Consider the following 17,021-nt stretch of genomic DNA (forward strand, 5'->3'; position numbering starts at 1 on the left):
TTGGTTTTCTCAAATTTTGAAATAATTACGTCAAAAATTGGCTCAGTGAAAACATGGTGACTCTTTGATATACTTTACACAATAAATCTGATGACATGAGAAAGTTGTCCATATCTTCCCAATGTATTTGCTGGAATACCACTTTCATTTCAAATTACAAAATATATCATCTCTTACTTGCAGTATAAACAGTGTCTCCAATGCCAGTCATCAGATATTATTTTTACATTATTCTTTTATTGAGCTAATTCCTTCATTTCTATCAAATAATATTGATTAATATTGTTATGATAAGCTCATCTTATAACCTTTTTGACAAATATTTATATTCTTAAAAGACATTTCTTTTGATACCATTCATTGCTTATCTATCATCTGATAAAAGATAAAAGCTGAAATCAAAAGAACATTGATGTAGCAATATCATCCAGATAGCGGAATAGCCCATGGGAGTAATCTCCCACCTGGGTCTGAGTGGGCGGCGAGGAGCTGTCCTCGGACGGCATGGCGTGTTACTCACAGATGGCTTTGGCAGCAGGGGATGTGCTGTAAATATGAATGTGCCAACTTCCATTTGAAACACAAATGACTCTTAAAGTAGTACAGACATATTTTAGTCAAGTGTAACAGGAGAAAATGTGGCCAAGATCCAGGATACTTATATATAAAGTCAAAATGTAACTCAAATCTTGAAAGTACTAGTTGTGTATATAATGTGCACTTTAATGAGTAGTCTTCAGTTTTTTAACTTTTTAAGGTTTCATAAGTGGTTGAATGCATAGATTCATTCATTTTTTAGAAGCGATAAGCCACAGTCTCTCAATGCTTGAGTATGTTCAGTATGAAATGGACTCTCAAGGAATAACTTATTCCATCAAAGCCAGATTAGCTCCCTCAAAATCAGCACTGCCGCAGTAACACCTGAGCTCCCTTTAGCTCAGGAGCATGAGCACTGGAGAGTAATACGAGGGACATAAAGTAATACGAGGGTTTACATGTGCTGAAACGATCATAAAAACCAAAGCAAACTATTTGCACATTGAAAACGTTTTCATCGCTTCCTTTTACCCTGACTGCCCAGCCCACTTACACTTTCATAATCCTTCTACGTTCCTGTTCTCTCTCTTTCCTCACCTCCTTTCCTCCTTTCTTCTGCCCGCAGACTCCACTTGTCCTGCATGATGACTGGCACTGACGAAACCCTTTAGCAACACAAGGTGCCCTGACATGGGAATGAAGTCCTTGTCTATTTTCTTTTTCTTTTTTTTTTTTTGTTAGAGAGAGAGTGAGTGAGAGTGAGAGTGAGTGAGTGAGTGAGAGAATGAGTGAGTGAAGAGTGAGTGAGAGAGTGAGTGAGAGTGAGAGTGAGTGAGAGAGAGTTATCTATTTTCAATTAGTGACAGATGAACCCCATTTTCCCATCTAATAGCATTAATAAGAAGTAAAACAAGACTAACTTTCCCTATCATTTTCTTTTGCATTTCCTCTTTACTTGTCATTTCTTTTCTGCTTCTCTTCTCTATTTTATACAGACTATGTCAGCTTTGTGTTACAAACAATAGAAAAGATGATGTGTCTAAAAGGCTAAATTCTGAGAGATCGAACATATTCTATACTCCCAGCATGTCCCACAGTCACGGTATCTTATGGAAAACATTACACATTCAATCATTCAGTTCTTCCTTAAAAAAAATCAACCTGACCAAAGCATTTATTTATTTTTTATTATATGTAAGAATATTCAAGTAAAAGCATTTATAGTCTTTACTCCTTAGCTTAGAGTTGGCAAGATTTAATCAATTAGTGATTGGGAATCTGGTAAAATGTTGAAATGCAAAAATAGAAATATCTTATGATTTTTTAATCAATAGTTTAAATATTCAGGAAGAAAAGATTTAGTGCAGAAAATCAAGTTTTTAGAAATGTCTAAATCATACTTGTGAATGGATACTTTGCATATATAAAATATTAACTGATACATATGTATATTTAAAGTTGTGTGTAATTGAAACCAATTGTACAATTATATTTTAATCATATATGACTTGATTCTCTAGTTACTCAATCTCTCTTGGTCAACTTTACCTCCCCACAGACAGAAGCTTTTGCATTGGAGAAGTTTTACCGTTTCTCAGACACGGTAAATTCCATTTCTTCACACTAAATACAGAATGTGGTCTTCTGTACAACAGCACACAGCTTCTCTGCACCCAGGCAGCGTCTGGTGGGGAAATACAGCCCCTTCCCGTTTTTAAACCACGCCACTTCTACCACTGTAGCTAAGGAACGTTCTTTCTTTTCCAACACACTCCACTTGGCTTCCGCAGTCAGTAAAGGGATACTTGGATACTGTCCTTCAACTACTTAATAGTGCTATTTCATGTATCAAGATCTGCTTGATATATATTAAAGAGAAATATCATATATGTCTTATAATAATCTCTATGAAAAGAATCATATACTTTAATAAAATTAGCTTAAAACAGTTATATTTTATAGAAAATAAAAATTTTGAAGACAATAATATACTTTGTGAAGTCTATATCTTATTAATTTATTCTTAATGTTAAAATATGGTCAGATTCTTTATATCAGATAAATCATTTTGCTTTTTATAATATCCTTTGAAATTGTAAAATAAAATTTAAAAATCATAAGGATACATGTCTGTATTAATAGCTAAATGTTTAAGAAGTTCATCTGGGTAGAAAATATTGGTCCATAGATGGTTAAATTTAGAAACCAATCATATAGTATTCAATGATTGAATGTAAGTCTGCCAAAGACAAAAATTTACCTTGGGGAATCCTCTGAAATATTTCTGCCTTCTAAACTCAGGGAGTTTTTGTTTTGTTTTGTGGGGAGATGGGGTACATTTAAAAACTCATGCAACCATTTTAGTGCATAACTCTAGTTACAAGAGACAGGATGTTAAATAAATATTGCATTAACCCTAACCTCAGAGTAAATACTTAGAACAATAATATGCTAAACAATTTATTAAGCTTTTTAAATATTATAAAATCACTTCACCATTTTCTTTGAGACTATAATTAAATCTTTGTTTTTTTCCTAGCATAACCACTTTATCTTTCTTTTTTATTTCTGAGGAAAGTAATTTAGCATGGTATTTAACTTTCCTTTATTATCCTAATTGTGAATTTTTAAATTGCGTGGAAATTACATACTCAATGGTTTCAAGTCAAGTACTATGTCGATCAATGGATAGATATAGATAGAATGTTTGGGAAGAACAATAAAATGAACTCTTTGATAACTTAAGAAACCCTAATTGCACAGTGTGGTTAAAGCAATTGGCTGCTAACCAACAGGCCTGCATTTCATCCCGTGACAGTTGTATGGGTGATAACACTTCTGACAAGGACTTCAATTGCTGAATGATCCCTCACTCCCAGCAGTAGACATTGCCACCACCAATAGCAACTTCCCACTCCAGTGACAGCCACAGTACTTACCACACCTTAAGCACAAGGCAATTCGTGGTAAGATATGGAGCCAACAATATGGCAATGGGTTTATAACAGAACAACTATTTACAGGAGTTTTACAATTAAATAGTATCTTCAATTTAAAATCGCTTTAGAAACAATGCAAAAACTTCAATGAAAATGTATTTTATTTACCTCATAGGTCAATAAATACTTACATCTTTAAAAAGTAATGTAATAGTGTAAATATACATTAAATATGCTTTTGTTTTCATATTTATTTATAATAGTGTATTTCATACTTAATTTGTAATTATATTTTTATTACATTAAAATTACATGTTCATAATCCTTTAAATAGTATATTTATTTTTATAATACTTATTGAAAGAATTATATACATTTCGAAGTTGATTGTTTTGACCTTTCAGAAACTATTCTCTTGATCTAAAACCTTCATGAGTGCCCAAATGTTTTGCTGTTTTAATGACAGTTTGTAAACCAAAGGTTTACAAATAATCTAAGGAATCTAAATCTTAAATCAATGAGTCTAAAACATAACTATGCCTTCAATTTCCATGAGTACCATATACATGAATATTCCTCAGTTCTGCTATTTCACAGAATGGGCAAAGTAAATAAAATTGCTTCATTACAGAAAGTTTTCCAAAAGGGGAAACTATTCCTATATTATCCCTAGGGATGTTTCATCTTGGTTCACCGTTGAGTTAGGGATCATACATACTCTTTCACATTTCTTCTGTTTTAAGACCCTCTGTTAAGGAACCAGTGACTTCTTTGTGTGTTGTGAAAAAAACAAACAAACAAGTTTTCCTTTGTATCCAGATTTCCCCACCCCACACTGTCAGAAGCTTGCTGTGTGCTGATTAGCCATTGTGTCTTTTAGATGATGTCCCCAGAGCTGTATATGTCAGGGGAAACACCAGCCTGTCTACTTCGGTAAAGTCACAGAAACCCAAAAGAACAGTTCTACTCTGACCTAGCTGATGACTATGAGTCAGAATTGACGTGGAATCGAGTTTGGTTTGTGTATGTGCGGGTGTACGTATAACATCAAAGTATTTAGGATAGAAGCAGCTCTTTCCATTTCTGAGATTCCTTAAATCTTATGTAAACATACAGATATTAAATTATTTTTCTGCACAAATTATTTGTTGAGAGATGTAAATGTAATGGAATTGCATTACTGTATTTCATGTAGTTTCTTGGACACATTCTATCTTTTAATACTTCTGTCCTTCTACTTAGTATTTTATGTCTGTCATTGATACAAGGATCCTTGATGAGATACTGATGAAGGGCTGGCTGTTAACCCACCAGCCACTGCCCCAGAGAAATATGCAGCTTGCTCCTCTGATGAGTACAACTTTGGAACCCCGTGGGGCAGTTCGAGCCTGTCGAACAGGATAACTAGGAGTTAGAATCTATTCGATAGCAATGGCCATCATTTATTTATACTTACATAAATGTCTAAATAGACCATTACTTCTGGATGGAAGAAGTCATAGTCAAGTTTATATTTTACCAGGCATAATGGTTCTATCTTTAAATAAAGATATCATTGACTGCATTTTGACCATCTAGAGAAAAATGCAAACTATTTTATTTATTCATGTGTTTATATGCTCTCTTCTTTAAAAATGACTAAAGCTAACTTTTAGCTATAATAAATGATTGATTTTTCTGCCAGTGTATTTTGTTAACCCTATCATCTTAGCAGGAGAAAAAAGTACATAAAATTATTTTGGTTTAAGAGTCAGGATACATAGTTGAAAAAAATTTGATACTGCCACACAATGTTATATAATCATTTTTTCATTCAAGCTTAACTTATCCTGTATTCTTTCAACAGAAAGTAGATCCCTGGAACTTCTATCACATACACCTGAGTAGTTTCCAATAGTTTTAATTCAAACAAAATTTTAATTGAAGCTGGGATTCATAGGAGTTTGACTGTCATTCTCTGAGACTAAACAAAATTGTAAGGATGTAATTATGTCTGTAAAGAATTATTTTGAGTTGCTGTTAAACATAGTTAGCCTGTGAATTTATCTCCTTTCTGAAATATTTGTACAGGAAAATAATATTCAATAATATACTTTTTAAAATTTAAAACTAAATTCAATATTTACAGTTAGTTCTATGTAAAAATAACTAAAATATACATATTTTATATATAATTTCTTCTAATATATTATTTTATGTCATTCCATAATCATCATTTGGCACTGAAGGAATCTTGTATATCATGCTAAAAATAGAAAAATTTTAAGTCAGTTACCTCATATATTTTCATGTTTCCTAAAATATTTTATTATATTTATATTACATTGTATCATAATTTTTCATCTAAAACACTCATCCTTACAGTTTACCATCCAATCACTTCCAAACCATTTATGAGTCTAACTCTAGTGAACTGAGAATAACTTGGTTAATTCATATTGAACCTATGTTATTTATAATAAATAACACAGTTCTCCTGGGGATTAGATTACAAAGAATTTTACATTAACAATGGATTTGCAACAAGAAGAATGTACTTTTAAATTTTCCTTTTTTGAATTATACAAAAATGTATATAGTAAATACATAAAACAATATTCTGACTACTCTTTATCTTAAGTGGTTTTAATTATTTCACTTTTCTATCTTAACTTAGAATTTCCTAAACAATAATTATTTCTTACCCCCAAATGTGTCATTTTTATGGTTATTAGTAAGTCCTGAAGTAAATTCACATACTTAGAGATTTGTGTCTGAAAATGATTAGCAATTAACTTTCTTCCCTGTCATTTTCTCATTAATAAATAAAAGCTATCACCCATCATATATATACACACATATATGTACATGTAAATGCACACACATATATATATACACATACACATGTATATATACATACATGCATATACAGAAAGACCCCTGTGGGGGTATTTTATTGAACTTCCTGATAATGCAAAGACATCCCAGAAAAGGCTGCTAATGGGAAAAGGGTGGGACAAAAGTCAAGGTTTTCATGGTGCAACAACTGAGAGCATTTGTCACAACCCTCACTTCATGCGCTCTCAGATTGTTTTTCCAACTTCATAGCCATCTCCATGATTTCACCACTCAGTCAACCAATATAGCTATAATGGATTTATCATGTTGTGGTATTAATTATTGATTACTGAAACATGTATTTTATTTTCAAATTTAGTGAAACTAGGTCTTCCTCCATAAATAATTAATGACGCCTGATGACACAGTGGTTAGCTGTTGGGTTAGTAACTACAAGGTCAGCAGTTCAAATCCACCAGTTGCTCCTGAGGAAAAAGATGAGGCTTTCTGCTACTGTAAAGATTAACAGCCTTAGAAGCCCACAGGGCAGTTATTCTTTGTCCCTTGGTTCACCGTGATTCAGAATTAACTTGATGGTGATGGATTTTTTGTTTTTCTTTTAGAAAAAATATATACAATAGTTAAATGCATTTTTTTTATTATTTAGAGCTCAAAATTACTCAATAGGGTTTACTTGTCAGAAAATTAAACTTATTCTTTAGTTTTACACTGTTTTCAACTACATTAGCATTGCATTTTATCTGATTCTGTTTAAAATGTTTCTTTTAATTTCTTTCCTTTTACCATTTACTCCATTTGAAATTTAAAATGTTATCCAGATAATAAAATTATCTCAAAAATGCATTTTAATCCTAATATTATTTTCATAGGATTTTTCATTGACTAACTTTTTAAGAAGTAGATTGTCAGGTATATTCCCAATCTGACTTAGTTTGGAAACTACTACAATATATTCATCATGGGTCATCCAGCTGGCATTTGAAGTACTGGTGGCATCATTTTCAGTGAATCTAGATAATCTTGCTAAAGACTGATGCGTATAAAACTCACTGTAAGTTTTTTTTCAGAGAGGAGAAACAGAGCGGAGACCTTTAATTAATAGATTTATTCAGGATAATGATTTTATAGGGAACAGGGAGATCAAAGGAGATGAGGTGAAAGTAATTTAGGACAATCACATCTAGAAAGATTAGAGCTGGCCTTTTGTCTAAAGCCAGAGAATTAGCTGACTTAAAAGGTTGAAAGGCCACATGTAGCTTCCACAGCAGAAAAGAAGGGAGAAGCGGGTTTTAACACAGACCCACTAGGGAACTGTAATAGGGCTTGGCAAGGAAAGAGTTAATAGTCCTGCCTGCACAACCACTGCAGCTTTTCTGGAAGGAAGAGCAGGAAAGGAGCCAGTGGTAGAAATGGGGAAAGGAGGTAATAGAGAGCATTTCCGAGAGTGAGATGTCGGGGTGAGCGGCAAGAGAGGGAGCAACGGAAAGCCTAGGGCTGCTATTTCTTTAGGGCATCTATGAATCTTTTAGACATGATCAGTCCCACGCATCATTCTGGCTTGGGCCCTTCAATACCACTGGGCCTGGTGCAAGCATCAGCATCAATGGGGCTGGCATCACTAGGCCTGGCAGGACAAAAGATGGCTGCAGCTGTGATCAATGGCCCTGAGGCCAGACCCTAGACTCAGCGTGAACAAATTATGGATAACATTACAAAGACATTCCAGACACATAATTGTGCTTATAAGGAAGTTGTACATTGACATAGAATCAGTCATTTCAACATACCAAGAGGATCCTATGTGGTTTAAAGTCAGGAAGGTGTGCTTCAGGCTTGAATCTTTTAACTGTTGGCTTTCTGTCCTTACACAAATCATGCAAGAAACTAGAGTATATGAAGAATTCAGCCTCAGAATTGGATGAATGCTTATTAAGAACTTACGATAAAATATGACATATTGAGTTCAGAGAGGGGGAAGATGGCCGACAGGGACACCCGCATACTCTGAGAGCTCCTCCAAACAAAGCGGGATTGGCGACCAGGTAGCTGAATAGTAAGAGTCTGGTGAGTGAAATATCCCCCTGGGACAGCACCCCAGTCCTACCCCACGTATTTGTCCGGAGCAGGGGTCTAGGTCAATGAGGACGGACTAGTGGGACATCTCTGGCCACTAAGCTGCCGTGAGCTCACTGGCGACCGGCTTAGGCTCCATCCCCAAACGGACGCCAGCCCAGAGCCACTTGCCTGCCCTGCCTACTCCAGCGGCCCACTCCCCACTCCCCATACGCGGATCTCCACTGGGAGAGAAGCTTTCCTCTCCCGCAGTTCCCCTCTCCCCGCAGGGCAGCGATCTGCCCTCGGGCCCACGTCCCTCCCTCCATTCATCCAAGCTCAGGGGAGCGGACCCGCGGGTTGTCTGGCGACCCCCACGGGGGACCATCCACCCGCACCGCTGCCGCGGACCTCTCCACCTGCCCTCCGGGCGCTGGCCTCCCACCCCCGCCCGCCCCCGCCAGCCCCTGGCAGCCTAGCGCCAGCTCCACTCCTGGCCGGGACCCTGCGCTGAGCACTTCCCGCCAACAGGAGCCATAGCCCAACCCGCGCCTGTCCCGGACCCTGAGCTTCCGCGGAGCGCCGCGCCCCGCGCTGCTGAGTCTGCCCACCAAGGGCCCCCCCCTGCGCAAGGCACAAGAGTAGGTGCCCTCCCCAGGGTGCTGCGGGGACCCCGGCGGCCGCGACTCTGAGCCTGAGCAGAGGAAGGGCGCCATTGCCCCCTGCGGTTTCGCGCCAAGCCTCCTTTGCCGGTGCCATTACCCCCTGCGGTTTCGCGCCAAAAGGGCGGAGAGCGAACACCATTGTTCCCTGCAGTGTCCAGCCCGGGCAGATCAAACACTCCACCTGCAGTCTAGGCTTTGCAGTCCCTGAGGAGCCCTCAGTGAGCTCCAGCCAGCTCTCACCACCTGGGGCCCTGTTGGGTCCCCAGTGCCAGCCCTAAGCCTGCCGCAGCCCGCCCCAGCCACCCCAGGAGACGGCACAGTGGCCTGAGCCTCCACACAATAAGGTTACTCCTGTCTCCCAGAAGCATGGGGCCTATTAAAGGATCAAGGAAAAATCAACAGACCACATCACTCCCAACAAAAAAATCAGAAAAACGAGGCACTTTAACAGACCTAACGTCACTCATAGAAGAAACAGATATAGATCAGCCACAAAAGGAAATCTTCAGAACTCTGCTTGCAGTAATACAGGAGCTAAGAGAAGAAAACCAAAATAAGGATGCAACGATAGAAGGGATGAAATGCACAATAGAGGGGATGAAGTCCACAATAGAGGGGATGAATACTATCCACCAAAAGGAACTGCAGAAACTAACAGAGGAGGTAGCAGAGGCCACACAAAAGGTCACAGAAGCTATATCTAGGCTTGAGGAGGCTGAGAACCGTATCAGTGAACTCGAGGACGCTCAAAACAAACGAAGCAAGCGAGAAAAACAATCAGATAGGAAAATTAAAGAAACAGAAGACAGCCTGAGATCAATGACAGATGCTATGAAGAGGAAAAATATTCGAATAATTGGTCTACCGGAACACAACATAACACACAAATCGACCGCCAAGATAGCAAAGGAATTCCTGGAAGAAAATTTCCCCAACCTAACAAAGGAGAATCCGACTCTCATACAGGAAGCAGAGAGGACGCCGGCTAAGCTAAACACCAAGAAGAACACGCCAAGGCATATAATTGTAAAATTATCCAACTTAGAGGAAAAAGAGAAAATTCTACGAGCATCAAGAGAAAGGAAGACAGTCACATACAAAGGAGCGCAGGTAAGGGTATGCTCAGACTTATCAGCTGAAACCATGAAGAGGAGGAGAGAATGGAGCAGCATCTTCCAAATTCTGAAAGATAAAAATGCCTCCCCCAGAATCCTATACCCTGCCAAGTTATCCATTAAGATAGAGGGTAAGATAAGGGTCTTCCAGGACAAGGAAGAACTCAAAAAATATACTGCAAGTCACCCGACCCTGCAGAACATACTGGCTGACTCACTATGGCCAGAAGATCAAGCTCCAACTAGAACCTCCAGGAGACCACCATATATCCCATCTCCATCTAGAAGCCAACATGCCAGCAACACGTACCAGGACAACACGGTCTCAGATGGAAAAGAGGACAGGATAGAAACCCTCCACTCAAACGCAGTACACTGATATGAAGGAAGATAGGCAAAGACCCAAAACACAAAACAGAATATGGCAACCATGAAGCCAGAGATTGTAATAATCACTTTGAATACAAATGGGCTCAATTCATATGTTAAAAGAAAGAGGCTGGAGGATTGGATTAGAAAACATAACCCATCAATCTGCTGCCTGCAAGAGACACACCTTAAGCAAGCAGACAAGCATATGCTGAGAATAAAGGGCTGGCAGAAAGTTTACCAAGCAAATGGTAACTCCAAGAAGGCAGGAGTGGCTATCTTAATCTCCGACAAAATGGATCTCAAGATCCAAAACATAAAAAGAGACAAAGAGGGTCATTACATAATGCTCAAAGGCACAGTAAACCAGGAAGCAATAAGCATACTGAATATTTACGCACCTAATAATGGTGCGGCAAATTTCGTCAAACAAACTATTAAAAAAATGACAGAAGAAATCACGGAAACAACAATAATAGTGGGGGACTTCAACACTCCACTATCAGAGAAAGACAGGTCACAGGGAAAGAAGCTCAGCAAAGAGGCCAGAGAGCTAAACAATGTAATTAGGCAACAGGGCCTGATAGACATCTATAGAGCCTTTCATCCAAAAGCAAAAGGTTTCACATTCTTCTCCAATCCACACGGATCTTTCTCAAGAATAGATCACATGCTGGGGCACAAGGCCAGCCTGAGTAAATTCAAACACATAGATATTATCCAGACGTCTTTCTCAGACCACCATGCCATAAAGCTGGAGATTAATAGAAGGGCACCCAGAAAAGCAAGGGCCACCAATTGGAGAATAAACAACGATCTCCTGCGACATGAATGGGTTAAGGTCCAGATCAGAGAGGATATCAGGAAATTTCTAGAAACTAATGAGAACGAGCATACAACATATCAAAACTTATGGGACACTGCAAAGGCAGTTATCAGAGGTAGCTTGATATCACTGAATGCATACATGAAAAAAGAAGAAAGGCGTATGACAGATATGTTAACACAAAACCTCCAACAACTAGAACAGAGTCAACAGAACTACCCCTCCAATAGCAAGAGAAAAGAAATAATAAAAATCAGGGCGGAGTTAAACCAGTGGGAAGACAAAAGAACAATGCAAAGGATTAATGCAACTAGAAGCTGGTTTTATGAACGAATTAATAAAATTGACACTCCCCTGGCAAAGCTTACCAAAGATAGAAAGGAACAATCATCAATAGCCAGGATGAGGGATGAATCGGGGGCAATAACAACAGACCCCAATGAGATAAAAAGGATAATCACAAAGTACTATGAAGGTTTGTATTCTAATGAATTCAGAAACCTGGAAGACATGGATAAATATTTAGAAAAACAATCTATCCCTAGATTATCTGAGACAGAGATCAAGAACCTCAACAAACCCATAGCGAAGGAAGAAATAGAGAGTGTCATCAAAAACCTACCAAGGAAAAAGGCCCCAGGGCCAGATGGCTACACAGCAGAATTTTACCAAACATTCAGGGAAGAGCTGACACCGATCCTCCACAAAGTATTCCATAACATAGAAAAGAACGGCAAGCTCCCAAACTCATTTTACGAAGCCAGCATTACTTTGATACCCAAACAGGGAAAAGACCCCACAAGCGTAGAGAATTATAGACCAATATCTCTAATGAACATAGATGCAAAAATCCTTAACAAAATATTGGCCAATAGAATACAAAGGAACATCAAGCATATCATTCACCACGACCAAGTAGGATTCATCCCAGCGATGCAGGGATGGTTTAACATCCGAAAATCCATCAATATCATTCACCACATCGAGAAGAAAAAGGATAAAAACCATATGATAATATCCATAGATGCAGAAAAAGCATTTGACAACATCCAGCATCCATTCCTAATCAAAACCCTCATGAAGATAGGATTGGAAGGTAAGTTCCTCAAGCTCATACAAGCTATCTATGAAAGACCAACAGCCAACATCATAGTCAATGGAGAAAAGACAAGAACAATACCGCTGAAAAAGGGTACAAGACAAGGATGCCCCCTGTCCCCTCTTCTATTCAATATCGTTTTGGAGGTTCTGGCTAACAACATAAGACAGCGGAAGGACATCAAAGGGATCCAGTTGGGAGAGGAGGAGGTGAAACTATCGTTATTTGCAGATGACATGATCCTATACATTGAAGACCCCCAAAACTCCACAGTTGGAATACTTACAGCAATAGAGGAATACGGAAGAGTAGCAGGATACAAGATCAATAAACAGAAGTCGGTAGGGTTTCTATACACATCGGACAGGGCCATGGAAGAGGCGATTAAGAGGGAAGTACCCTTCACAGTAGCCAAGAACAAACTGAAATACCTAGGAATATACTTAACAAAAAATACTAAAGACCTATATAAGCATAATTATAAAACCCTATTACAGGAAACCAAAAGTGACCTTCACAAATGGATGAAGCTCCCCTGCTCATGGTTAGGTAGGCTGAACATAGTAAAGATGACAGTTCTTCCTAAAGCACTCTACAAGTTCAATGCTATACCAATCCAATTACCATCAACCTTCTTCAAAGAATTGGAAAAACTGACCACCAACTTCATATGGAGAGGGAAGAAACCCAGAATTAGCAGAGAACTCCTCAAGAAGAAGGACACAATTGGAGGACTCGCCCTGCCTGATTTTAATGCCTACTACACAGCTACAGTGGTCAAAACAGCATGGTACTGGCACAATGATAGACACTCAGACCAGTGGAAAAGAATAGAAAGCCCAGGAGTAAAATCATCAGCATATAGACAACTGATCTTCGACAAGGGCCCCAAAAACGTCAAGTGGGAAGCAGATGCCCTCTTTAATAAGTGGTGCTGGAAACAATGGATATCCACATGTAGAAAGTTGAAACAAGACGTCTACCTCACCCCATGCACAAGAATACACTCAAGGTGGATCACAGATCTAGAAGTCAAACCCCAAACCATCAGGACCATTAAGGAAGGAATTGGGACTAATCTCAGAGCACTGGCCCAGGGAGCACATAGGCTCACTGCAACAGGGAAGGGGACACACACAGGTGATCTGGAAATCGACAAATGGGATCTAATAAGAATAAAACACCTGTGCACCTCGAAAGACTTTGCCAAGAGGGTGACAAGGCAACCCACAGACTGGGAGAAGATTTTTAGTAATGACACGTCAGACAAAGGGCTCATTACTAAAATCTACAACACCATCATGACCTGCAAAAAGAGGAAAACAGTTAACCCCCTAAGGAAGTGGGCAAAAGAAATGAGAAGAACTTTCACTAGAGAGGAGATCAATATGGCCAATAAATATATGAGAAAGTGCTCGAAGTCCCTTGCCATAAGAGAAATGCAAATCAAAACAACCATGAGATACCACCTAACACCCCTGAGGCTAGCCCAGATCAGTAAATCAGAGAGCAACAAGTGTTGGAGGGGCTGTGGTGAAATAGGAACCCTCCTCCACTGCTGGTGGTCGTGCAGATTTGTACAGACACTGTGGAAAGCAATCTGGCGATACCTAAAGAAAATGGAAATCGATCTACCTTACGACCCAGCCATCCCTCTACTGGGCATATACCCCGTTGAAGCAGCAAATAAAACACGACCAGTCATATGCGCTCCAATGTTTATTGCGGCACAATTCACAATAGCAAAGACTTGGAAACAGCCTAAGTTTCCATCGATAGACGAGTGGATTAGCAAACTTTGGCACATACACACAATGGAGTATTATGCAGCATTGAAAAGCACCGATGAGCACATGAAACACGTTATTTCATGGGAAGAGCTGGAAGGAATTATGCTAAGCGAGGTAAGCCAGTCCCAAAGGGACAGGTACAACATGAGTCCCCTGAGGTAAGTACAATCAGCATGACAGAAATGGGGCATTAATCCACCCAAGGGGAGGGTATTGTTTATATCTCCACAGGGAAAGTGGGACCAGACTTCAACCCAGTGTCGCAAGGTGTGAATGCATTATCCCGGCGTGGAGGACGGAACCGGTGGAGAGGTCTGGGAGGCAGGCCCCAGCACCATAAATTAAGTGGATTCCTGCCCCTCCCCCGAAAAGAACTTGTTCCAAAGGACGACATTGACCCTGCAGCTATGGGAGATGGTCATATTTGACCAGAGCACACGGGAGCAGATGAAGGGGCAGGAGGAGAGAGTGGAGCACAGCCTGGCCCACCAGGCCGTGATGATGATGTTCCTGAGTAGAGCAGCCAGTCCACAGAGAGAACAACATGGCTGGCCCTACTATGAGACATGATGCCCCTCAGTGACTAAGGGCGATACAGGGGACAGCACCGGAGACACAGTGTGGGAATTGCACCTGACCTGATCCCACCACACCGAGGCAATGCACTGGGGGAGTGCAGCGGAACAGCAAGGGAATGGAGTGGCAAGGTCCCCAGGGAATGCTGAAAGTGGACTTTGGGGCCAGGGCGTGGTGCCCCAACAGACTGGACTGGAAAACGCTCCTAAGGGCCAGCAAAGATCCCTGAACTAACTACAAGCTTTTCTCTTGTGAACTGTTTTGTTCTGTTCTTTTTCAGTGGTTTGTTTTGGTTGTTTTGTTGTCCGGTTATATACTGTTGCTTTGTGTTCCTCTGTCTAGTTTTCGTGCATGTTAGTGACTCCACAGGTCTGTCTGAATAGGACAGGCTGGATGAACTATCGGGAGGAAAAACAACGGGACCGACAGTTCCGGGGGGACTTGGGGTGGGGGGTAGGGGGGGTAAGGAAGTGGTGTTAACCAACCCCGGGACAAGGGAAAAACATGGGACCCCAAAGGGTAGAGAAGGGGGAGTGGCAGGCCTGGTGGGAAATGATCAAGGGTAAGGTTGATTAGAGAAGAGGTATACTCTAGCCCAGGTGGCAATGAAGCATGGTAGTAGGGCAGGAGGAAGGTCAAGGGAGATGGAGGAAAGAGCTCGGAGTCAAAGGGCATTCATGGAGGTCTAGACAAAGACATGTACATGCAAATATATATAGGAGGTTGGGGAAATAGATCTTTGTGTCTATATTTATAGATCAAGTATTAAGGTGGCGGAAGGACCTTGGGCCTCTACTCAAACACTCCCTCTATGCATGAATACCTTCTTTTATTAAATTGGAACTCTATGATGCTCACTCTCCCGACACAACAGCTGGAGCCTACATGGGTGAACAAGTAAATGTGGTGAAGAAAGCTGATGGTGCCCGGCTATCAAAAGAGATAGTGACTGGGGTCTTAAAGGCTTGAAGATAAACAAGCGGCCATCTAGCTCAGAAGCAACAAAGTCCACATGGAAGAACACACCAGCCTGTGTGATCGAGTGGTCCCAAAGGGATCAGTTACCAGGCATCAAAGAACAAAAAATCATATCATTGACTGCACACCTCCATGATAGGATCGCTGAAGACAAATGGGTGCATAAGCAAATGTGGTGAAGAAAGCTGATGGTGCCCGGCTATCAAAAGAGATAGTGTCTGGGGTCTTAAAGGCTTGAAGGTGAACAAGCGGCCATCTCGCTCAGAAACAAATAAGCCCACATGGAAGAAGCACACCGGCCAGTGCGATCACGAGGTGCCCAAGGGACCAGATATAAGGCATCATGCAAAAAAAATATATAAGTGTGTGTATGTAAGTGTATTTATGTGTATATGTATATATGTATGTGTATATATATATTATATTAAATGAAGGGGGAAGTGCAGAGTGGAGACCCAAGGCCCAAGTGTCTGCCAATGGAGATCCCCTCATAGAGGGGCTTAGGAGAGGAGATGGGTTAATTAGGGTGTGAGGTAGTATCGATGAAGAACACAGCTTTCCCCCAGATCCTGGATGCTTCCTCCCCCCAACTACCATGATCTGAATTCTACCTTGCAGGGCTGGATAGGACAGAGGCTGTACACTGGTACATAGGAGGGTTGGAGATACAGGGAATCCAGGGTGGATGATACCTCCAGGACCAAGGGAGTGAGGGACGATGCTGGGAGAGTGGAGGGTGAGTGGGTTGGAAAGGGGAAACTGATTACAAGGAGCCACATGTGACCTCTTCCCTGGGAGAGGGACAGCAGAGAAGGGGGGAAGGGAGACCCCGAATAGGGCAAGATATGACAAAATAACGAGGTATAAATTACCAAGGGCATATGTGGGAGGGGGGAAAAAGGAGGGAGGGGGGGAAAAAAAGGAGGACCTGATGCAAGGGGCTTAGGTGAAGAGCAAATGCCTTGAGAGTGATTGGGACAGGGAGTGTATGGGTGTGCTTTGTACAATTGATGTATGTATATGTATGGATTGTGGTAAGAGTTGTTGGAGTCCCTAATAAAATGTAAAAGAAAAAAAAAAAAAAGAAAATGATTAGGGCAAAATATGTACAGATGTGCTTTATACAATTGATGTATGTCTATGTATGGATTGTGATAAGTGTTGTATGAGCCCCTAATAAAATGTTTAAAAAAAAAAAAAAAATACTAAGCATAAAAAAAAAAAAAAAAAAATGTAA

The 17,021-nt window shown here is 40.3% G+C and overlaps 1 protein-coding gene across 2 annotated transcripts in view; it reads left to right on the forward strand.

The window, feature by feature from the left end:
- GLRA3 (glycine receptor alpha 3) overlaps window positions 1-17,021 on the forward strand; it is a 184,322-nt gene that overhangs the window by 156,511 nt on the left and 10,790 nt on the right. Inside the window, exon 9 of one of the 2 annotated variants that reach the window (XM_075555791.1) lies at window positions 2,096-2,140. The exons of the other annotated variant lie outside the window; for it this stretch is intronic. Coding sequence (XP_075411906.1) covers window positions 2,096-2,140 — 45 coding nt within the window. The remainder of the gene's footprint in view (window positions 1-2,095; window positions 2,141-17,021) is intronic. 2 annotated transcript variants of the gene reach the window in all.

Source organism: Tenrec ecaudatus, chromosome 8 (genome assembly GCF_050624435.1).
Source record: "Tenrec ecaudatus isolate mTenEca1 chromosome 8, mTenEca1.hap1, whole genome shotgun sequence".
Taxonomy (NCBI): domain Eukaryota; kingdom Metazoa; phylum Chordata; class Mammalia; order Afrosoricida; family Tenrecidae; genus Tenrec; species Tenrec ecaudatus.